The sequence below is a fragment of the Numenius arquata genome, chromosome 5 (assembly GCF_964106895.1).
Source record: "Numenius arquata chromosome 5, bNumArq3.hap1.1, whole genome shotgun sequence".
NCBI lineage: Eukaryota > Metazoa > Chordata > Aves > Charadriiformes > Scolopacidae > Numenius > Numenius arquata.
Genome location: NC_133580.1, coordinates 9,275,652 through 9,300,547, shown reverse-complemented (window position 1 = coordinate 9,300,547; position 24,896 = coordinate 9,275,652). Strand labels below are relative to the sequence as shown.

The 24,896-nt window shown below is 43.2% G+C and overlaps 1 protein-coding gene across 2 annotated transcripts in view; it reads left to right on the top strand.

Annotated features, from left to right (window-relative positions):
• Positions 1-24,896, top strand: part of NRK (Nik related kinase) — a 104,590-nt gene that overhangs the window by 2,810 nt on the left and 76,884 nt on the right. For both annotated transcript variants that reach the window (XM_074148311.1, XM_074148312.1), the window contains exon 2: positions 2,532-2,597. In XM_074148311.1, coding sequence (XP_074004412.1) covers positions 2,532-2,597 — 66 coding nt within the window. The remainder of the gene's footprint in view (positions 1-2,531; positions 2,598-24,896) is intronic.

The following is a 24,896-nucleotide window of genomic DNA, read 5'->3' as shown; positions in this document are numbered from 1 at the left end:
ATGTGCATAATAAATAAGCTTGGAGAAGAAGAGTGAGGACAGAGCACACATTTAAGTGAGAGGGGCAGTTGCAAACCCCAAGTTGAAAATGCAGTTCAGGTTCCTGTAGGTTTCTGCATGCTATGAACACCTCTTAATTCAGCAGTGCTACTTTCTGCAGAAGAGGTGTGGAAATGGGGTGCTGCTCGTGCTTCCCGCAGAGGGGTACGGGAGATACTGTGCACGGAGGCCCTTGTCTGGAAGGGTTCCTCGGAGAGCTGCCCTGCATTTTACTGCATGGCCCCAACCCAAGGCATGGTTCTGGGGGAAGGTTGCACCTGAGGCAGAGGTTTGTAGCACCCACCTCTTGCTTTGGCCGCCACGACGGCAATGGATTATTGCTGACTTCAGCTCTGCTGAAGCAAAGTGTGTGGCTCCTTTATATCCAAGACTAGCGGAAACGCAGAATGAAGAAATGAGAAGGAAGCAAAGCGCTTTACAAAGGTCCTAATGTTGCAAGTGCTCTTATGCCTGTGCGTAGCTCCATACAGGAGTGGTCCATTGACTTCCTGTTGTGTGAGGCTTCTAGAATTGGGGTTTAAGTCTAGAAGGCCATGACTTACGACCTTGTCTTATTTATAAGACAAGGAGAAGAGCCTGGAGAAGAGAAGGCTCCGGGGAGACCTCACAGCAGCCTTGCAATATCTGAAGGGAGCCTACAGGAGAGCCGGAGAGGGACTCTTTGTCAGGAAATGTAGTGACAGGACAAGGGGTAATGGTTTTAAATTGAAAGAGGGGAGATTTAGATTAGATACTAGGAGGAAATTCTTTGCTGTGAGGGTGGTGAAGCACTGGAACAGGTTGCCCAGGGAAGTTGTGGATGCCCCATCCCTGGAAGTGTTTAAGGCCAGGCTGGATGGGGCTTTGAGCAGCCTGCTCTAGTGGAGGTGTCCCTGCCCATGGCAGGGGGGTTGGAACTCGATGATCTTTAAGGTCCCTTCCAACTCTAACCATTCTATGATTCTATGATAAGAGATAGAAAAGAAATGACACAGACTGGCCTGTGCATGGGTTAGTTGCTTGTTTGTTTGTTTTTTAAATATTTTTTGCGAGGTTGACAATCCAGGAAGTATAAGATTAAAACTCATTTAACTTAGAGGCAAAACCAAACGAACTCATTAGTACTTTCAGTTGTGGAAGTCTGTGGTGTGTTGCTTTGACAGTGAAAGCTTTGCCATCTATCGTGACAGTTGTGCCAGTAAAGGCAGAATCTGCTCAGAAAAAAGCCTGTATGTTTCCACTGGGATTTTGCCAAAGTAAACGTTTCCATATCAGATACTGAAGAAAGCATTATTTATATTAAAAGAATAACATATAAGTGGAGCAGAGAAGTAGCTCGATACCTTTAAAGAAAAAAAAAAAAAAAAGATGTTTTGCTACCAGGGTCATAGAAATTGTACTTCTGAGATAATGTTTTTCTGTATCGCATCCCTCAGCAGTACCAGTAGGCATCAACTGACATGACAGATTGCTGAAACAGATGTAGTAAAACTGACACATGGAGTTAATAATGTTTTATGTAAATCTCTCAATGATATCATCCCAAGAAATGAGCTGACTGATAAATGGCTTAGCCAGAAATCAGGAAACTGGTCTCTTGAGTTCTTAATGTTTTTGTATAAATCTCTCAAGTGAGTTTTAACTGAAGCAACAGATTTCTTAATGTGCTCAGTCATGCAGGAGCGAACATTTACTTGCCCATGCCTTGCAAAAAGATGGTCTTCCTGTATCTGAAAGGCTGCAGCATCTCCTTATTGGAGAAGAACATATGCTGCAGTGGTTGGTTTTAGAGCAACTGGTGCTAAACCAGTAGGACAAAAGTTGGCTCACGTGCTGTGGTACACTGATGACCAGACACATAAATCTTTCATGTGAATTAACAGCAATCTAGTTTGGGTTCAAGGCCAAGACTTCAATACATCCATCAAATTCACCTCGTTATGTTTCCGAAACGAGACAGTTGAGCATTCTCAGCCTCCCTGTAGTGTTCAGATTGCCTGGGATGGTCCAGTTCCCTTTTGTAAGGTAATTGGGCTCAGGTGCTTCATATAGTATTTTTTCAATTCTGTGATTTAGGTTCTTTATTACATTGCCAAGTGTTTCATAGCAGAAGACAGCAGCTCAGCCTCTAGGCTAGCTCAGTGTTTTAAGGCTTAGGAAGCCTGGAGTTTATTCCTTATTCCGCTACTAAGCTGAATCTGTTGAATTCTTGTATTCTTCACCCATCTCCGTTTATTTGTTCTATCTGCCGTGTTGCTGTGCTACGAATCTTCATCAGGTTGTTTTGTGTGTAGAGTATTGGGCAACTTGACCGAAAACTTCAATATTAAATGTATTTCTCATAGTGTTATTTGGCTATTTCCCCTTTAGTGTGTAATACAGATCATTAGGAGGTCTGCCACAGACGTTTTAATTTTGTTTGTGTGCAGTTACGCTCTGTTATGAAGTGGCTGCTTTGCTGCAAATAATGTTATTTCTTCTGCTTTTTGCAGGACCCTGCGGGAATATTTGAACTGGTGCAGGTTGTTGGAAATGGAACATATGGACAAGTCTATAAGGTTTGGATGCCTCTTTAATTTATAATGTTGTTCTTAATAAAGTTGTTTTTCCTAAAGCAGAAATGAGCACCATTTAAGAAGGTGGACAATATTGTTCCAGTAATAGCCTGTTTTATCTTGCTGTTTTTTCTGTGTAATGCAAGATGGTGTCACCTGTGAAACCCTGTGCCCCTTCCTTCTACCTTGTTGTCATGTCTCTCTGCTGCCGCAGGTCAGATAAGTGTGCTGGCTTTCGTACTGACTTCCCTCTGCCCTTCTTTTTCTGTCTTGTCATTATTTTCTGTTCTTCAAAATTATTTAATAGGTGGCTGGCACAAATTAAGATCACTGATGGCTAAATTTGGCCTGGATTGAGTGGAGAGCTCAGCCAAGACTAAAATAGCAGTACTTTTTAAGACAGAGGTGTCGATTAGCCCTGGTGGGCAGGCAGGCTATGAAGTTTTTTATTTCTGTTATTACCTTTGTTGCTGTGATATCAAAGCAGAACTACCAGTCAAGAAACTACAGCAATTAAATATTGTCTGCTGTAACATGCGATGTACACTGTGCAATGCACTCCTGTAGTTAGATATAAGAGCTAGCCTGGAAAACTGTTCTTTTCACTGTGAAGCCTTTCCTAAGAGTGATCTGAGAAGAGAAAATAGACATGATAAAATAGGGAACCGAGTCTGTGTTGCTCCCGTTTGGAGAACGAAGACAGCGGAAGGAAAAGGCCGTGCTGCTGAACCCTTGGAGGTGCCTCAGAAGAGAACGGCTGGAGGAAGCTGTCTGGTCTTGCTTCTCCTGCAGACCCCACTGCCAACGAGCCCCTGCATGATGCGTCTTTTTGTTGGTGCAGGCTCTTTCTGCATTGATCCCCTGTTGCAGGAGGAATGCAGAGGGGGCCCTGATGCAGAAATGCGGGCGGGCGGTTTGTCTGTCTCCGACTCCGTTGCATTGAATGCGTGTTACATCTCAGTGTCCGTCCTCTCGTGGCAGATCGGCTGTGACTGCATTTTGGTTTCCCTCTGAAGCTATAGGTACTCTTTCAAACACTGTGGAAAATCCTCTACAGTAGCAGTTCTGGGGAGTTTCTGCTTTCCCATACTACATCTTTTAAACTTATTTTTATGTCAGAAGCAGGATCTTTCTAATGTAACTCTTTGTGGCTGTGATTAAGTCTGTGTTGTTTCTGAGATCGTCATTCAGATACTGAGGGCAGTACTACTAAACTAAAAGTAGAGGCTCAGGGGTTCACATGGACAGAATAGAAACCAGAAGACATTCAGGGGTGCTGTTGGCAATGTAATCGCAGAGTTTTCTACCTGTGAAAACATCCTAAAGCTCCCAAATGGCCTCTGAAATAGTTGCCCTTCTTTTCATGCCTGGATTTATTTTATATTGGGAGAGAAAAAGTTTCAATCTAGTCATCTTTTAAGGATGTTAAGAGTGAATCAGCTGCTTAATCACAGCAGAAACAGGAAGGAGCAACATAATTTGCTTCTCTGCTGCAAGAGAAAAATGTTTTGAGCTATCGTGTGGTTCACTAGAATGTTAGTTGCCAAAATGTGTAAGAAATGTTGACAATGACAATTAAAAATTGTGCCCAGAGGCTGCTCTCTGCTGAGCACAGAAGAGACCAGGTTCTGACGGCACTGGATAATGGGTGATTTGAATCTTGGCTCGTTCTGCACTTGGACTAGCTGCCACGTGTAAACCAGGCACTGAGAGACAGGGTGCTGCAAGGCTGCGGGTGCTGAGGGGGAGCTTTGTGCACACGCATCACGCGATGGAGAGATGATGGGCTGTGTATAACCCTGGCTCTGGGCAAGCATGCCCATAATAAAGGCTTTGTTCATATAAATACACGTGATCACTGGATGTAGGGTGTTTTCCTGAGGCTTGTTCATGGATGGAGCAGCTCTTTGCAGGAGGTTGACAGTGAGCCATGTGACTGAAGAAGACAGATGATGATAGATGAGGTGGACAGACACAAAGTGGGTGCTCCAAACTGCAGGCAGTCAACTTGGTCTCTGTTGTGAACAATTTTCGCACAGGCCAAAGCTCCAGTGTATTTGCAAATACCTCTGTGGAAGCTGCTGAGCACCAACTGAATGTACTTGGGTGTTATCTCCCTTGTGCTGGCCTGGCAACCAGAGCAAATGTCTCTTTTCTCTGAAGAAGGGCAGCTGGAACTACTTTTGAGGAGACCATAAAAAGTTAGGCTATGGTATTCACTTTTCTTTTTCACTGCAGTTGGATCTACACAATGCTAGGACCAATGGAGTGAATTAGGGAATGCTGGAATCATTTTGTAGTTTGTCTAGTATAGGCTTGTGTTCATAAATATTTAAGTTATAAAGTAATCTCAGTTATCCACATAATGTACTTGTGTCATTACAGCACGTTTTTATTCTCCAGAGGTGTCAGAATCTTTCATACATTCAGAAATAGATACACATAGTAGTTTGCACGTAATCAAAGCAAAGCTTATTTCAGGCTAAATAATGTCCAAGATTACTAAATTGCTTGGTTGGCTGTGAAGATGATTCATAAAGCTATATGTTTTAATATATGCAGCTCCATAAAAATGAAAATGAAATTTAGAGGATTCATTATTAGATTTGGAAAACAATGTTTAACAGATTTATTGAAGGAGAGTATTGTTCATACTGAATTATTCCAGACCAGTTCCAGTTCAGTGTCTTTTTAAATGAAATGGAAGGGGTATAAATTGTACCCATGATAATGCTAGAGCTGTCTAGAAGTGTTATAAAGTTGGGATTTGCATATAATAACCGACTAAAAGCTAGCAGACTTTTTGACAACTTACGAAGCAGTAGGATGTAAATATGCCAGGACTGGCAACTTCAGCCTTTTGGAAAGTATGAAGTAGATATTAAAAAAATCAGATGGTACCCAGAAGTCATGAGACTGGATTCGTTGTCTCTTGAAATGACAGATGAGTTTTTCAGTTAATTGCTGGCTTCCAGGAGTTGAAATCTGAGGAACAATAGGTGATTCTAAATAATGTCATGGAAGGTGGTAGCAGAGAGGCTTCTCTGAAGGCAGCTGAAGTGGTGCATTTGCTGGTGGTTGGAGAAGTAATGAGTGTTTGCTCTTTCATGCCTTGGTTTCCTGAACTTTGAAGTGCTGAAGGTCAGACTGTGTCCATCTCTGCACCATCTCCATTGAATGTATATGGGAAAGAGAAGTTTCTGAACTTCCCATGTGCTGCATTTTGCAAGGGCTGTCCATCTTCCTGGGAACCCTCAATGCCAGGGACCACAAAGACTGTGCAGGGGACTGGGATTGCTCTCCAGAGTATGAGGGCCAGTGGTTTTGAAGCTTTTTTTTAGAGCTGCTGACCAGTGAGGACCTTCAGACAAGGCAGAGCAATGTTTTATGTCGCACAACTGTCGGTGTCTGTCATCTAGGAGGAAGCAAGATTGCTGAAGGTGTCACCCGCAAGTTCTTGGGTTTTGCTTCCTCCCCGGGCTGCAGCTGCGGTGCCTTGGAACCCCCTCTTGCAGGCTGCCTGGGGAGGCTTGAATCGAGTGGTGTTTGGGATCGCAGTAAAACTGCAGAAAACAATCTTGGAAACTTACAAATACCGTCTCTCTTACTTGTTAGTGCTTGCTACGTTATTGTCACATGTTGTACTGTTAAAGGTGGTGCCTTTGCAAGCATTGTGGAGCTAACATCTGGGGCTGTAGACTGCTCTTAGCCTGCTTGAGGCTGTACCTTACAATGTAGGTATGGCTGTTGAGACCCGACAGTGTGGTGCTTTGAATAATTCTTTGCCTACTCTCATTACCTCCAGAACTTTAATTATATGGATGTCTTGTTTTCCTTCCACGGTTGGGCTCTAGTGCTGTGAAGAGCTGGGTAGTGATTGTGTATCACCCTTGATGTAGAACATCTTACTCTGTGCTTGTGCATGTAGTAATAACTGAACTGTAAGTTTGGGGGGATGAGATATTTTTATTTTTGCAAAGACTTCAGCTGTTAGTTTCATACTCTTTGAGTGGTGTGTCTTCAGTAGGAGCCTAATAATGCATTTTCTATCTTTTAGTTTTCAGTGCAGAGTCATTTTTCTCATGGGTGAATGGGGAAAGGGAGAGATGGGGTGACTGAAGTGCCATTTTTGAAGTGTTTGGGTCAGACAATTGCTCTTGAGCTCCTAAATAGACCGTGGGACTCTGAGCTTATAGCTGCTTTGGTTTTTCAGTTATCAAGATAAAGAGGAATTGCTCCTAATCCTACTCGTTCAGCTGTGCTCTGAGAGTCCTCATCCTTCTAAAACAGTTTTCATGGGCCAAATGAGGTTATTAGCAGCATCTGTGCAATCTGCTTGTTTTCTGATGTTGAGAGGCACCTGACTGGGGCTTTTGACTTCCTTTGTGTTAATGATATGGATTAGCCCTCTCCCGGGGTTGGTCTTTTTGAGTGGCCTAAGGAGTGAGAGGTCAGTGTCTTCGGTGAATTCCGGGGGTTGACGTTTTTTGGAGTATGATCTTGCAGGCTGATGATAAACCATGATTTGCAGCTGCCGTGTGTGCAAAATGGTTGTATCTTTAACGGAGTCTGAGGGCACAGGGAACTTGAGAGGTGCTCTGATTTGGGACCGTGAGAATCAAAAGGGAAGAAGTAGCTTCCCGGTAATGCAGCTGATGAAGATGAAGCAGTGCTGTTGCTGAGGGTTAGCAGAGGGTGGAAGCAACCCTGCCTTCTTGTAGTGGATCTGCACAGCTAATATTTTTATTTCTACATAGTCACATAAGACCCTGGATACAAAAAGGAAGAGGTCTGCATAAGGAAGTGTTTTGTTGGTTTTTTTGTTTTTAAATACAGCTGCTTCTTGGCATTGAATCCTGCTTCAATTGTTGACGTGAGTTATGTGTTACTCTACTGTTGATGTACAGTGGCAGGAGTGTAGTGGAGCATAAATATGACTTTTCAGTTTATCTTAAACAATTTGAAAGTCTGCTAAGTTCTGCATAATTCATTTCATTGAATAACTGGCTGAAGTAACTGGGGGTTGGGAAGGGTGGGAGGAAGCAACATGGGTTTTTTGAGACTTGGTACTGCACAGAAAGAATCACTAGACCACGCTAAGTTATGAACTGTTAAAGTCTATGGACTGTATTGAAAACCTTAATTGATTGTAGCACCTCAGGCAGTTACTGGAAGGTTAAATGTAAGAAATGTTTCAGTTATGTTCGGTGCAATCCAGAAGGGGAACGTGTATAAGCTGAAAACTTCAAAACCATCCCTTCTGGGGGCAGGTCAGAAGTAGCCACCTTCTGAAGAATGTGTCTCGAGGCTGAAATGCAATTTTAGAGTCTCCAAATTACCACAGACAGAGACGTTAAAAATGTCATGTCTCTTGGGGTATTTTGTTATTGTTTGTGGTTGGTTACAGTTTTCAAGCCAATCATAACCTTCAAGGCACTGAGATTTTGATGAGTCAAGTATGGAAATCAGTTGTTCTTTATAGAAATGACAAAACACTACTTTCTGTTTCACTAACACTTGGTAGAAGTGCTTGTTTGTCCGTTAATTTTCTTTATTTGGGTTTTTAGTAGCATAGCTGACTATCTTGTCCACGTGGAAAACTAGTAAATTATTGTAGGCAGCAGTATATAAAGAAGTATTGGTGCAGTGTACTGGATGGAGTCAACAACTCATTGTGTAGATCCTTGGTTCAGCAGTGCAAACAAATTGTCTGCTAATCCTGAAAACAGGGTTCTCTTCCAGGAATAAGTCTGAGTTCAATATGTGCTACTGCCATTGTAATAGGATCTGAAATGCTGTGGTACGTACGAACGGGGTGCCTTGAAAGACTTAATGTATATGACTGTAGTATAATTAATACACTAGAGAGGCATGGTTTGGTGTTTCAGTATTTAACGGCTTTGTGCCTCTGATTTTTTTTAATAATGCCTGTGAAGCCTGCATGCTACTAGGTGTGTTTCTTCCTCTTCTCTCAGTTGCCTGCAACTCCTAAATACTTTCTCATAAATGTCTTCATGCTTTTCTTAAAGCTTCCACACCATCACATTGGTCCTTTTCCTCTTGCATCAGAAAGGATGTGGAGTTGGCAGTGCATCCCTGCAGCAATGAGAGCAAACTGTGCCTTGGGCTGCATCAACAAGAGCATAACAAGTAAATCAGGGGACGTGATTACTTCCCCCACTCCTGTTAGGCCACACCTGGAATACTGCGTCCCACCTTTGCTCATCGACTTCCAGGGAGACATTGGGAAGCTGGAGAGGTTCCAGCAGAGGGCCACAGAAACATTTAGAGGGTTGAAGAACTTCAGTTGTGAAGAGGTAAAAGCTGAAGGAGTTGGATTTTTATCAACCTAGGGAAGAGAAAGCTGAGGGCAATCTAATCACGGTGTTCAACTGCTTCAACAGCGGTTTGCATAGTACAGGAGATGCTCAGGACAAGGGGATCCAGGTGCAGGTTGCTCAGGGGAAATTCCATGTGGATGTAAGAAAAAAAATCCTTAACCATGAGAACAAGTCAACATTGGAATAGGTTTCCCAGGGTGGTGGAGTCACCCTTGCTGGAAATATCCAAGGCTGATTGACATTGTCTTGGGTAACCTAAATGAAGGCCTTGCTTTCAACAGAAGGTAGGACCATATGTTCCCAGAGGTCTTTTCCAATCTTGATTTGAGTACAGGACTTTGATTGAGTATAGGACATGTGAATCTCAGTGGACAGAACGTACCTGCTATCAATCCAGCCTACCAGATTGTGAATGACTGACTTGGAGAATACAAAAAAAAAGGAGGGCAAAAGACTTCTAATTCAAATATATATATATAAAATAGGTAGTGTATTGTGCATATTTAGTTGTCAGAGCCAGCAGCGTTTTCTTCCCTAGTGCATGTGGGTTTTGGGGTTTTTTTTGTTGCTTATTTGCATGGCAATGCCAAACTATATTCAGCACTGGAATTTAAAATAATGGATCATACATGCGATATTAATTAGCAAATTGTGAAGTCCTGGTTCTAGTTAGTGAATATTTCAGATGAACTCAATTAAGATTCTTAAGTGTAGGGACTAGTTTATCAAAAATAGAAGAGCAAGGATATGAAAAAAGCCTCTCAGCTGTGGAGTGCTTCTGTATAATAAAGGCTCTTTGACTGAGCAGAGCAATGTACAATAATTAGATGTGCCGTATCAGCCATTAGAGAGTAGTGAAATCCTTGCAAATAATTTGTTGGCAGGCCTGCTGCTTCAAGCTCCTCTTTGCTTTGGACCTGAATGTCCATATGGGAGAATGCAATGCATTTTCATCCTAAACTGGTGGCATTTTGAGCTCGTGTTGCATAACACTTCAGATGTTGGCACTGGGACATGCTATTTTGAAGGTAAAGGAACATGCTAAAAATGCACTGGTGATAATATGAGCCCAGTAGGAAATAGTTCAAGCTCTTAATTCCCCACTCAAGCACTTTGCTACACTTTAAGCACCTCACTAGTGACATTGATTTCAATACTTCTGACTGCTCAGTGGCATCCAGAATCGTGCTCAAGTGAAGATACTCATCAGAGTGACCAGTGCTTTGCATGCCTGAGTTTTACAATACCTGACCTACTCAGAAGCATTTCATGGTGTATGTTATTTCTTCTTCAAAATAAAGTAATGTGATTGGGGGAAAACTTGTAAGAAATTGTCTTTTTGCAGTCCAAAAAAGGTCCCAGACATGAAATGAACTATTGGAGTTAATGAATGAATGGTAGGATATGACTTAATTTTAAACAGCAGAAAATTTAGTGTTTGTTTATAGATGTTTGAGATGACTCTTGTTGCAGGTCAGCTTTAGTAACTGTACCTTTTTCTGAATGAATCGCAGAACTTCCATGCCTTGCAATGGCACATCACCTTATCTCCATGTCTCTGATTCTTTCTTACAGCTCCACGTGAATGGTACTTTCCAGGTCTGCTTTAAGGACCTGAAGGATGCATGTGCGTTTTTTGAAAGTCCCTCTTTGGTACCTCTGGGCTATAGCTAGTAGAGCATAATAAAAGGAACGTATCAGTCAGTTTCCTAAAAATATTGATAGCCTGTGTGTCTTTTATTATTATGTGTATTTCATGGACTTACCCAGCATTTGGTGCTTTAAACTTGACAGTGTGATGAATTGGTCTAAAGAACTGTGTGGAGTGTTTGCTGCTCTTCTGTCCTTTCCCATTGTCCGCATAGATGTCCCATCACCATTGTCTCCACCAGCAGTAAATACTCTTTTAGTTTCATGCTCAGTCTTCAGGTGTTTTTTCATACAAATGTGTTTGAATTTGTTTATGCCTGAGGAACCTGTATTTTTGTACAAGAATCATCTGTAATTGTGCTTTATAGTTTGCTCTGAGTGTTCACCAAGTTTGTTATGTTGAGCCAAATGGTTAAGTCCTGCAGGATGAGATCTTGGGGACCAAAATATAGCTTCTGGGATATGTTTTAGAAATCTAAATTGCAATCCTATTCTGAAGGAGGCTTTTTACCTATATGTTGAGTAGGGTCTCCAGTAATCCTGTAGCAGTAGTGCTTTGTTGCAGATGTCGCTGGAAAATCTAGCAGCAGAAATGTCAGTCCACAAAGAGGCAAATTCTCCTACTGAGGTCTGTAATAGATCGATATTTTCCATGGATTGGACATAGTGCGGCATTTCCAGTATGCAGAGACCAGTAATTTTGCACAGGGGGACTGTTGCAAGGCTGTTCACTTTAAAAAACACTCTAAGAAGCAATTGTATTAGCAGCTGCTGAGTTGTAGCTGTAGAGATGTAAGTGTTGCCCCATGAAGACCATCCGGGAGCAATTCAAAGCACCACCATAATTGTGCAAGAAAGGTTTTATATGTGCTGGGTTGAGCTTGGGCTGGGGCTGGAGGCAGCCTGTGGCAGTAGCAAGCCCTTGGTTGTGTTGCTTTTCTGGATCAGAGAGAAGTAAATAGCAATAAGGAATTGCTTTTGTTTTTTATTCAGATGAAGTCCTGAGCGTGGTAATCTGCTGTCCTGCACACCACATGCTGATTTATGTCCGTGTCAAGGTTGCACAGAAGTCTGCCAAGTCAGGCAGCGAGACTTTGAGCACTGGGGATGGGAGGTGCTGAAACATGAGGGATGTTCCCACAGCTTTACCCTGGCATGGTCGGCTGCCGTGGATGATTCCCACAGCTCCTCTTCCACGCTCTCGGGATTACCCCGCCAGTAAGAGGGGCCAGCACCATGCGGACCCCCAGCCACATGAGATGTGGGGCGTTGGGGGGTTGTTAGGACAACCAGCCAACAGCACAACTGGTACCACTACCAGTGTGGTCTTTGTGCTCGCTGCTGGGAAGAGCTCCTCCAGAGAGCGCATCTCCTGATGTAGCCACGTGGATTCACGCAGGGCTCTGTGACAATGCTGCCATGAGGTGAGGTCCTTGGGGGCATTGCAGCTCTGGTGCTCTGGAAGAAAGCAGCGTTTAGCCCAAGCGTAATCCTCCTGCTGCCTTGAAAGCCAAGTACAGCTGGGTCTGGTGGTAGTCCAGCTATTCAGACTGCAGCTGCCCGGGGGGACAGCGGCAAAATCTGGTGGCACAACTGTTGATGCTTCCCTTTCAAGGCATTTGTGGGGAAATGGAGTTTAAAAGCCAGTTGTTATTGTCAGCTGGGGTCGAACAGCTCTTTCAGTCAATAGACAGACGCAGGTCAGCCCCTTGTCCCGTCATAATGAAAATTCCAGTAGGTAATTTTAAATTGTAATGTCCAATTTCAATTGTAAAATCCATAAATGTGATAATCTGGTATTCAGCTGTTCTCAGGCTGCTGGCCAGCAGTAATTTTCCTGGCCTGCGGAGTTCTGTGAATATGGATTTTGGGAATAAAATTAAAGAAGAAACTATTTTTCAGCTGTTTGTAGTATACTTTTTTATTTTTTTTAAACCCCTTGTGTGGTATAAGCCTGCCCTTGTAACCTACTGACTTTGTGGGATTCCTGAAAGGTTTTTAAGATTTGCTATAGAAGCACCTTTTCAAAGGTGATTTCTTCCCCATCCCATTCTTTTTCCCGAAGAAAGCAGGAAACTTTAGTAAACTTCTGAGATCTTGGGGAATGCAGAAGGTATAGTTTGTAGTGAACTGTTGCCTTTTTCAGTGATGTGATCAGCTAAGGTGTAATAGCTGGCATGTGGTCTGTGGCGGTGCTTTTAGGTGCTCCCATCGTGTAAGAAATACACTTTTTCATAAAGGTAAGAGAGGGGTTGATGTGTACAGCTGCGGTTCAGCAGATCTGGCTTTTCTTCTTGCCTCTAGTCATTGCTCGAAAACGCGTGAATTTTCTGGAAATGGAGTTCTCCTTATGACTGTAGCTATTAAAATGAAGGCAGTCCTTGTTTCTGTAAAGCGCCTTGGGATTCTGGCTAAGAGGAATTAGTGTACTTACGGAGGTGATTTGTGAGAATTGGTTCGCAGCCACTTACAGAACAACACGCTGTTTGAAAACAGTTTCACTCGAACTAAAACATGTTGAGTTCAACAGAAACGTTAGTGGGGAAAATTTTAAGAAATGAGTTGGCTTTCATCTTCCAACTTTGTTTCAGAAACGTCAAAACATTGCATTTCATTTGCTTTGTTTGAACATACGTTTTAATTTAGCAGGATGTTTAATATTTTATAGAGTGTCTTTAGTACTGCATACTAAAAAAAAAAAAAAAGGTACTACCATACTGAAATAATTTGTCATTACCAAAATAGATGTGAATATTAATGTGAATTCTTCTGACTTTCCATTCTGTGAGGAGTGTTTACAACCAGAAGTGAGAGCAGTTGGCAAAATACTAACATTTTGTTGAGGTTTACTGAATACTGGAATCAACTAAATTCCATTTTCTGACTCTGCAGTTGTGCAGTTGCTACAGCTGACATCAGCATTTTTGATGCATTTTTTTTCTTTTATTTCTGTTGTTGAAAGTGGAAACATTTTGAGGAAAAGGACATAAGAGAAATATGTGGTGGTCTTCTGAAAATGTTTATTTTACTGAACTTGATGAATTTTCTATCATTCTTGTGGATTTTGCTAAATTTTAGTATTTAAAAATAACAAGAGAGTAACCAGTTACTGATTATTTCTGCTGTAGCAGATTTGTCTACTCTTGTTTTACTCTTGGCTTTAAACCTATGAACAATTATACTAAAATATGCAACAAAACCAACATAAAATAAATATGCATATGGCTTAGATAATGGACTCTCAAATGTATTATTTACACAGATTGTCCATGATGTTGTCTTGTTATATGGAAAAAGGGAAGAGCCAGGAAAAAAATGTTTTTGCTTCAATATTTGCTTTTTCCAGTCTAACATGAAATATTTATCATAACAGGCTTCTTGCAAACATTCTGCTTCCAGAAGCCAAATTACATCAGCAGATATCCGATTGCCTTTTACTAATATCAGAGAGTAGTTAGGTATTGTGGACCAGCATATCCCTGCTGCTCTGAAAATGAAATTGCTGTGGTGAAGTCTTCCAGTTTCTCATTGGTTGCTGACAGCAGGAACTGGTCCTGTCTGTGCATCTTCCCGTTGAAGAGGACAGGCAGTACCAGTACATGATCTGTGTGAATCACACCATTCCTCCTGTGGGATTCCTTTTTCATAGAATCATAGAATGGTTTGGGTTGGAAGGGACCTTAAAGATCATTGAGTTCCACTCGCCTGCCATGGGCAGGGACACCTCCCACTAGAGCAGGTTGCTCAAAGCCCCATCCAGCCTGGTCTTGAACACCTCTAGGGATGGGACATCCACAGCTTCTCTGGGCAACTCGTTCCAGTGTCTTACCCCCCTCATAGTGGAAAATTTCTTCCTGATATCTAATCTAAATCTACCCTCTTCCAGTTTGAAGCCATTACCCCTCGTCCTATCACTACATGACCTTCTAAAGAGTCCCTCCCCAGCTTTCTTGTAGGCCCCCTTTATATATTGGAAGGCTGCTATAAGGTCTCCCTTCTCCAGGCTGAACAACCCCAACCCTCTCAGCCTGTCTTCATAGGAGAGGTGCTCCGGCCCTCTCATCATCTTCGTGGCCTCCTTTAGATGCACTCCAACAGGTCCATGTCCTTCTTGTGTTGAGGGCTCCAGAGCTGGATGCAGTACTGCAGGTGGGGTCTCACCAGAGCAGAGTAGAGGGGCAAAATCACCTCCCTCAAGCTGCTGGCCATGCTGCTTTTGATGCAGCCAAGGATGTGGTTGGCTTTCTGGGCTGCAAGCACACATTGCTGGCTCGTGTTGAGCTTGTTGTGAACCAACACCCCAAGGTCCTTCTCATCAGGGCTGCTCTCAATCCATTCTCTGTGCAGCCTGTATTTGTGCTTTTTGATGAAGGGTAATTTGTTTCCAGAGACGTTAGAATGTGTTTTGTCATCTCTCCCGGTGGAAGATTGCCAAATTTTGCAGGCAGGCACATAAACACTTGAGGCGTAGGGTGTGCCCAGTGAACCCAGCAGTTGGGAAGCCTGGGACAGCTTGGACATCGCCGAGGTGGTACATGCCAGTAAATGCGGTGCACTCGGGATACATTGGGCTTTTTGTGCATGTGCAGATCAGCCTAAGTAGGTCTGACGTTTCCCAAATGCGTTGAGCTCCCAGGTCACACGCTGTTGAGTAGGTGTGCACGTGCAGAGGGCATAGCAGACTGCTGGATGCCCAATTGGGACAGTTTCCTTGGCGGAAAAAGAGGTTGCATCTGGAGAAGCTACATGTATTGTAGCTTGCTCTCCATAAATATGCCTGAAAATGGAGAAAGGATGAAGGAATAAAGAGAAGCACTAACTTTCCTTTCTTTTGGACACTTGAAAATTTTCAGTCACAACTGTTTTGAATAGAGGAAGTCCCAAAACAAAGGCTGGAAACTCAGGTCTCTGATCCCACAGGCTGGAGAATAAAGGTTAGAGAGGATTTAGGATTCACCCTTTCCTATGTTCCTCTCTTCCTTTCTTTGCATTGTGTTAGTTTCTAGGTACCCACCTGGTGGAAGACTTTGCCAGGCCTGTATCCCTGGCTTGCACGTTGGAATTACAGTATGTTCACGTTGGCCCAGGTGTCTTCACATAGAGGCATGCATGAGTGATCAGGTTTCTGCGTATGTTTGCAAAGACCTTAGTGCATTCGTGAGGCTGTTCAAATAGTCACAAAAAACTCCTGGTTAGGTTCTGTAATGTCATTTGGCTTCTTGCTTCTGCCAAATTCACAGTTCTCTGACCAGGAACAGAAGAAAATGGCCTTATCAGCCCTGGGTGATGCTCAGAGCCTGTGTGGCATTTGTCCTATCTGTCATGCAGATGGGTTTTGAATGTCATAGTAAGTAGATTAAAGACAACTTGGCTTTCTGAGCTTTTGTGGTTGCTGTATCCTGCATTGTTTACATTACAGAGTTCTGGCAGACCTCTCGCTTTTGATGTTATTAATATTGAAATAGACTAATTCTTTATATTACAGAGATGACCTTCTAGTCCAACTCTGCCAGGCTTGGCCGTGGGGCTCTGAGCACCTCAGCTGCCCTTGTGGTGGAGGCAGCGCTGAGCCTTCCCCTGGGAGCTGGACCAGGGCCGGACAGGGATCGTAGGTGCCAGTGGAGTTCGGGATGGAGATGACACTGTGCTATATAAACTGTGATTACTAATGGGGAGCCTGGCTGGTTGAATCCTGTTGTGTGTAAACACTGCCTGAACTTCCAGAGGGGTTGTTCCCTCAGATTACAGGAGCATATGCCAACAGCAGGTTTTCCTTCCTTTCTGGCTTCCTTTATTGCCAAGCAAGTAGCGCGAATGTCATTATACAGTGCCCTGCTATCTGAGTTGTTTGCTGTCGAGAGTTGTTGTGTGATATGAGAAGTCCCCAGAGATGGCATGATGCATATTCATTCCCAGGTATCTCCTTATAATACCGGGAGTGTGATCAAAAAGAGAAATGGGGAAGCTGCTGCTTCTGTGTTTTTCCCCGCCCCGGGGCAGGCTGCTGACGGTGCGGTTCTCTAGGTGTGTTTGCAGGAGCTGGTTGTGATCTGATAAGCCACGTTTGGCTCGTGTCCTGGCTGCCAAGAAGGACATCCATATTTGTGCATCAGCACTGGCTGAAGGAACCTTCATTAGGAAGCAGTGTTTGAACTACATGAGATGATGCAGAGAGCTTTACATCTTAATTGTTTTTAATTCCACCACCCCATTATTGTGTTTTCCCGTATCCCTGTTTGCCATCAGCGTAGCCACTCATTTCTGCGGGCGTGCTGCTGAGGTTCAGCATTTCTAACCATGTGCTCTGGCCTGGGTTGCACGGATGCTGGTGTCGTTTCGTAACGGGGTGTGTGCCTGGAGCTGGTGATGAAGCAGAACAACAGCTCTCTTGAGGTTTGGCAGAAAATAGCTTCTTACGTTATTAGTCTTGGCTTTTTTTTTTTTTTTTTTTTTTGGCAAAAACAAAAGGAAGCTTTAGCAGGTAGAAGGTTGTTGCCTTGCCACAGAAACATGTTCTCGCATATGAATGCTGCAAGGGCAAAACCACTAGCTGGATCCACCCCAACTGTGGCCAATGTTTGCTGTCCCAGTTAGTGATAAAACCCCCGTTCTCATTGGATCGTGAGACGTATGAATGCTAAGCTTACACCAGTCAGCCTTGTAATCAGTGTTAATTGCTGACTTTCCTAAAACAAATTCTTTTTAAAAGGAACAAAAGTTGATAACAGAAATAAATAGGAATTTCCAAAGAACTCAGCATTAATCTCCCTCTTCTTCTGTTAAAGCCGCTGTGAAACTGCATGGACAGGGATGGAGTTATGCGAAAAATGAGCACTTTGGAAAACGATGTCCAGTGTGGCTGGATCAATGGAAAAGAAATAACGAACAAACACAGTGCAGGCCATTGAGCATGTCCACGCTTAACAAAATTGAGCTGGAAATACATTTCTAATTAAATTGGGTTAAACCATGTGTGCAAACCAGGTCTTTAAAAATAATTATTTGGAACCTCATTTTTTCCAGTCCTTTGCACATGATGTCATTTGTTTTATGTATTTAAAGTGGATATAAAATGCTAACAGTGGCATGCTAGTGCTTTATGTTCACCTTGCGCTCATTTGATTACAGAGTAAACGGCAAATCAGAATCAGTGCTGGGGAGCCAATCCCTAAAGCTGGCTCAGTGACTAATTTCAGAACCCCTTCTTGTTTGGTATTTGGTTGTTCTGTAACCCTTCTATTATTGAATATAGTTATTTTCTTGTGCAAACATATCAAAAATACATATTTTCTGTAAGCATCAGTGGTGCAAATATGAAAACGTTTCTGCAATGTTGATGCTAAGACTAGGGCAAAGTAACTTACCAGCACTGATGAGAGATGGGTTTATATATCGAGTTCTGATGTTTAGGCTTCCTGGGTTTTGAGGAAAAACTAAAATGTAAAACTAACAAAATGCAGTTTCTTGCAAACTTGTCCTTTCCTATCCTATTCTCCACCTCCGACCTCAGCAGCCTCAATTCCTTTGTTGAGTCCTTTGGGATCTCTGCTGGCACGTACACCTGTGGCCCCCACTGGCTCCTTTGCCACCCCTGCCCTGACACCAGCAGCTGCCGCCTGTGGCTATCTGCTGCCCTTTGGGCAAGAGGCAGCCTGTGCTAGCTGGCCGCAGATGGCTGGGTGCTGCCTGCTGGCCGGCAGCGGCGGGTGGGAAACCGCCGAGCCCATGCTGGAGCCTCCTCACTGGAGGAAGGGAGTTTGTCTCCGATTTTCCCAAAGCATGCAGGACTTGGATCATCTTTGAGACTTCTGTCCATCGGTTTTGGTTGAAGTGGGCTGACAGGTTAAAACCTGGTTGAATGCCAGGGCAGCACAATCACGTACGCCTTGTCTTCTTAAGAAACCTCACTAAGCTTCTGTCTGACAGTAGAGAAAAACTTCCAATTTTACGTAATCACATGTCCCTCCCTGAACCTAAAGGTTCAGAAACTAGAAAGCAGTACAGAGCACTTGGGAGGTAGGTTTTCTGGTATGGTGTTTTCATATGCCCTTTGATTATTATTATTTAAAGACATTTTTGTTGTAAATAGAGACCTAGTTATTAAAACTTCCGTTGTTTAACTCTGTGCATTGGCAATGCTGCAGAGTTTTAGCTGACCCTGTGAAATTTTTCTGGTGTGTGTTACCAGATTTATCCTAAAGAGCAATGAGCTGTTGGTGGTGTATTTTGGCATCTGGATGTGGATGACGGAACATGCAAAGAAGCTGCAAAAAGAAGTTATTTTGAAACTTGTGGATGGTTAAACTTCTAGAGTAAATTTTAAAGTGAATACAATTAGAAGATGTTAAAGCAGAGATGCCAGTTTTTAAAGCTTATATTATACACGCAAACCAGACTTCCCATACTTGCTATTCCACAGTTCTCCAGCAAGGTGCTGGCATTAGCTGGATGCCTTGTGGAATGTTTAGGTTGTTTTGTTATTTTGTTTTGGTTTTTTCTTTCCTGACAGCTGCTTTGTGATGTGATGCGATGCAACTGGTGAGACTATTGCCATTACAAGCTAGAAGCAAGCAGATAGGGTTCGGAGTTTGGAAAAATGAGAAGTGGGTTTGAGACCGAATCACGAGAATGGAGCTGCGCCAGAACCTTTGAGGTTTCATGGGCTGGGCCAGTGGGTTTCAGTCTTACAGTTTTGAATGTTTATGTATGTCTGTGTGCATGCACTTTTGCCCATTGTACCTTGGGCCCTGTTGTATGTGGTGGTGTGCAAGTTTACAGAGATGCCGTTGCTGAGATCAGGCTGAGAAGGCTTCATGTGACATACTGATAGACAGATCGTGAATGAGAGGAATCCAGTCAAATCTATATGCCTGTGAATGTAAATGTGTCTGTAATCAATCCGAATAGCAAGTGTTCTCTGTTTCCATCTGCAGCTTTATGAAGAGACTAATTTCCAGCAGGTGGTGAACTTTGGGTAGTAGTAGTGCAGTTGTTTATTGGATACTTTTACACAAATGGACACGCTGCAGTAATGGCATAGACTTATTTCTTCTGTCACAGATTCTGGCTCAAACCTGTGGCAGGCTCAGTGTGAACACACCTCCAACAGAGAAAGCATTGAATATACACACTTTTTCAGTGGAGGACTTCGTGCAAAGTGGGATTTGTTTTGTTTGAGAAATTTGACCTTTTATGGGGCAAATTCACATCCAATAAATTCAGCGGCAGAAATTCCTGTGGGCATCAGTGGAGCCAGAATTGTGTGCAAGGACCCGAGCGTTAGGAGAACCCCTCAGTAGCTGCTGGTGGGAAGCCCTGCCGGGAACCACAGCGCACCAGAGGAGGGCAGGGGGGTCCCCAGCCTGTGCTGGGGCTCTGCCTTTGTTTTACCCAAATGCATAGTTCACTATATAGTGCATTACTTCATCCTAACACTGTACAAAATGAGCTGGGGCTGTTTAAACAGGGTAAGGCAAAGAGATGAGAGTTTCAAAATCTGCTAAAGCTGTTCAGTGGTTAATTGCAGGAAGCTCTTGGTCCCTTTTGTGACCAATTCTTCCAATGGTTTTCTGTGGCTTTTGCTTCATACGTGCTGGTAATTATGCTAGTCTACATTGCTTAGGGCTTTGTGGTTCTTCAGCTGTAATGTGTTTAGCCATTTTCTTGAAATTATTCTGCAGGGGTATTTTTATTTATATTTTTTCCTCTCAAGAGTTCACTGTTCATTTCTCTCTCCGCTGTGATTGGCTCTGATCCCTACAAGTAATACAAAAAATTGGAAGATAAAGCATTGAACAGTAACTGCTTGTAGCTGTTCAGGAACAATTACTGCACATCTGACCTATAGTTTGCTCGAGAGGAGAACCTTTGCCAGCCAGTCTTCTGCTGTACAAAGCTGATTAGATCAGTTTAGAAAAAAAATAAAACCAAGGCTCTTCTCAAATTCATATTTTTTTTCTCTAAGAAAGTGATCTTGGAAGCACCGCTGCTTCTTAATTTAATTAGAAAAGCAAGGTATACTTTACTTTTAAGAATAATTAGAAAGGTAGTCTGGTTTCATTCTGGAGATCGATTCAATACTGAAAGCCTTTCCAACATTTAAGTAATTCTCCCTTGAGTTTTGTGGACCATCTGGCCAATAGGATTTTGGAAGGAAGTAGGAATTGACTGCTGCTGTGAGATCAGTGCCATGTAGTTCGTCTCTTGCAGAGCTCATTCAGAAATCTGGAGACTGATGTATTTTCTCACAGACCAATTGTGTCCATTAACTCCCTTTTTATTTTTTGAGAGGATGCATCAAATAGAGCCAAATGAAAAGGCACTGAGAGTAGATGCTCTTTTTTTCCTCAGTGAAATGCTCTGTGAAGACTTGTGTGTGTGTGAAAATATGACCTTTCCCTAGGCAAACCTCAGATTTGAACTTGGCAGTGGTACTTAGTTGAGTTTTTGACTTCAGGATTCACCTCAGGTGAAGAAAGTTGTAGGGAGGGTATTTGCCGTGAGGTACTGAAGGAAAGGCTCAGAGACTCCAGGAGAAACCCATTTAATGCCGGTTGTTAGTACTGGGCTGTCCCGTGCAGCGCCCTGTGTAGCGTCTGACCATCATCTGCAGAGAGACGCACACCGGCATGGTATTGCAATCTGGGCGAGATAAACATCCGCAGAATTGGAATGAAAAAGTAAATCACCTTTAAGGTTGTTGTAGCTCTCATCATCTAGTCTGGAGCTTGCAGTCTGAGCTGTGTACCCTTCCTGCCTTAAAGCCTTTTTTAAAAAAAACAGCAACACAATTTTAACCCATGCAGAGCTTTGTCCATGCTCTGCATTATATGCAAGAGAAAATTCAACCACGTTACACTTACAGTTCACAAGAATGCTGGAGGATTTTAAAAAATTCAGTGATATAATTGCTGAGAGTTTAATGTGCATCCAAAGTTACATTTATGTGGGATAGAAGGCTAATAAAGCCTTTATTAGCACTTGTCTGGGAAGGCTGCATTACTTAAAAAGTTAAAACATGACTCTCGTAACATGAGGTTTGTAATTGCTGTGTGCAGCTTGACCTTCAGAGCTTCATAGTGAGGGTGAGCCAAAAAACCTTCCTTTGAGGGATTCCTGCTCCAAAAATCCGGCCACCCATCAGCTGACCTCCTGCAGTCCAGCCCCAGCTTCCTTTCAGCAGGATGGGGCCAGTGGGACACATTTAACTGCTTGTGACTTCATCCAGCAGAGATGTGCTGTGTATAGACTTTTCTCTAGTGCCCTGTATTTCTGTAAACGGATGCACATGAGTCAGGCAGCGAAAATTCACTGGGGTGGAGGGATTTGTACCTCTCCCTAGGCTTTGCTTCTTGACAGCCCCTGGTCTGCAGAGTGAGAGCCTTCCAAAGGCTGAGGCTTTTTTCCTAAACTGTTTATTTTTCTGGATGAATAGACTTTCGGTCCGGCGGCCCTTTGCTGTCATAAATCTCTGCTGGGCTCCCCAGGTGCTGAGCGGGACTGACTCCGTGCCAGGGCTGTTGCTGCCCTCCTGCCTGCAGCAAGAGGGGCTGCGGGGCTGCAGATGCCCCGCATCCCTGCTGCCCCCCGCATCCCTGCTGCCCTGTGCTGGACAGCCAGGGTCCCTGCTACTCCTGGCTGCCTGCAGACCCACCAGCCCGGGCATCCCCAGAGCAGAACACCCACTGGAAGAAGAAAGCTGCCCGTGTCTGTGAAGCCTCCGCACCCCTGGCAGGGGTAGTGAGCTGTGATGGGGTGTCTGAGGCTGGAAACCCAACGGTGTGTTTCAACAGACGTTAAGAGGCGTGACAAATGCCAAAGTCCGGGATGAATGGCAAGGCTGTTGAAACTGTCATTTGAAACACAATGAAATTGTGTTTCAAATTTGCACATTTGTCATGTGCAAATACTGAAATTTAGACTCAAAGGAATCAGGTTTTATGTCCCAATAAATGGTGTGTGAGGAAAAGGGGATAAATGCACAGCCTGCTTTTCAGACCTCTCCTCCCGTTCACTGTGCTGCTGTCTGAGTTGCTCTCTTGACCCATTTATGACCCCAAAATCTTGCTTTTCGTTCCTTGCTGGTAGCAGCTCTCATTCAGGGGCCTTGCAGTTACTTCTAAAGTCAGGTACCTGGATGATTTTGTGAACAGAGGAGGAACTTCTTCACTTTGAGGGTGGCAGAGCACTGGAACAGGCTGCCCAGAGAGGCAGTGGAATCTCTGTCTCTGAAGACATTCAAAACCCGCCTGGATGAGTTCCTTGTAACCTGCTCTAGATAGACCTGCTTTGGCAGGGGGATTGGACTAGATGATCTTCAGAGGTCCCTTCCAACCCCATATCATTCTGTGATTCTGTAACAGAGGACAGCTAGAGCTTCAGTGTTTGTCTTCCCCCTCAGACCCTCCTGAAGTATCTCCAGATAGAAAACAGATTGAGGCAGATCAAAGTTGGTGGGAGTCTGGTCCTTCCCCAGGAGCAGCTACACCTTTGGTAGCCCTGTGTACCCCCAGCAGCGTCATCCCTGAGTGTGGCAGTGGTGGCCACCTGTGAAGTCACGCTTTCCGACCTGCACGCTGCAGCTCTCAATTTCCCCACCGCTGCTCCCCACCAAGGGCTACCTTGTTTTTACCTGCCCCAGGAGGAATGCTCCTGCTCTTTCTTCTTGCACATTGTTCACATTGTTTGGAAACTTTGAATAGCAGTAGGATATCTAAAGCATCGTGTCTGCATGTTAGCTGAATAAGGAGAAGCTGCAGGAATGGGTACTTTCCAGATTCCTCCAAATGAGCATGGAGCTGCAGAAGATTACATGAGATGTTCTGCTGCAGACACCGCCCATTTCAAATAAGTAGAGGACAAAACTCCTTTTTTCATATTATCACTAGCATGGTATTTTCAAAAGTGCTTAGTGCTTTGCTTGATCTTGCTAATTACAACGTGAATGACCTCTTTGGTTTCAAAGCAGGTTTCAAAATCCCAAAAGATCAATCTCTAGTCCACTCTTTAACAAGTATGCAGCAGCCTTGAGTGGTTTGTGTTTTGCATAAGGATGGTAATCTGATCAGCTGAACATACTGATACTGCAAAAATGTGGGTACTCAAATATGTGTTTGCAAAAGGGCTTAAATTTGTTCCTTTGTTTCATTTTCTTTTCCCACCGGTCTGCAGTTGGACACAGACAAACATTAGGCAAAGCAAACAATCCGCATTTCCACTTGTACAATGGGAGGAAATGGGAACTGAAAGGATAAAAAAAATAAAAAAAATGGACAGAAAAGCTGTTTCTGGTGCCTTTTGGGTTTTACGGTTCATGAGGGCTGTGGAACAGACAGATGCAGGAGGAGTGAAAAACTGTCCTTTTCCTCCAGAGATCAAGGTTGTTTGATCTGGTACCATTGAAATGACCCCTCTCCATCCCTCCGTTCTAGCCAGTGTGGATTTGGGTAGAATTTTAAGTGATTGATAGAAGTTAGATGTTCTAATCTCTTCTCTTGGCCAATGTGTTGCTATTTTAATATATGGGAAGTCCTGCTATACTACTGCCAACTTAGTTGTCTTCTACAGTGTTGTGGGTTACAGTGATATTTTTGTTTGTGACACAAATAGGGGCCCTGAGAGAAATTCCTGTTGTGGGTTGTTTTGTTTTTTTTAACGTCTTACCCCTGAAAAATCTAAAACTTCATTTAAAAAAAAATTATGAAACTAGTATTTTCACTGTGAGTGAGTGCAAAGTACTTCTGAGATGAGGGGGGAGAGAGAGAAGCAGTGGGAGGGATAGAATGACCTGTTCTGTACAGAAGTAGGGCAGTGGTGGTTGCTAGGAAAGGAACTTGTTTTTCACGGAATATTTAAGTCATTTTTGCTATATACATTTTCTAACCTTTACAAAATTATCCTTTTTCATTTGGAATGCAGTGTAACGTTTTGGGTTTTTTTGAACAATTTTTCATTTCTTTATAAAGAGTATATATCTAATGTTTCTTCATTACTGTAACGTGCTTTGTCTTAAAGCGCACTAGGTGTTATTAATTAACTTTGATTCTTTATATATCACATGCAGACATGTTAGATTTTACTGTTAATGTTTTACAACTCGAGTTCTGGGGCATGCTAAATAGGTTTTGACTTCATAGTATGGTGTGTACTGGAAGTGATAAATCTTAGCTAACTTCTTGGAACACATCTAATCATAAAGTAGAGTGGGAATTAGCATATAGGAAAAAAACCCACACCCATAGACCCTGAAAAGCATGTCTTGATTATTCATGGTGTATTAATATTTGTGGTGTTCACCACTGACCAAGTGTGG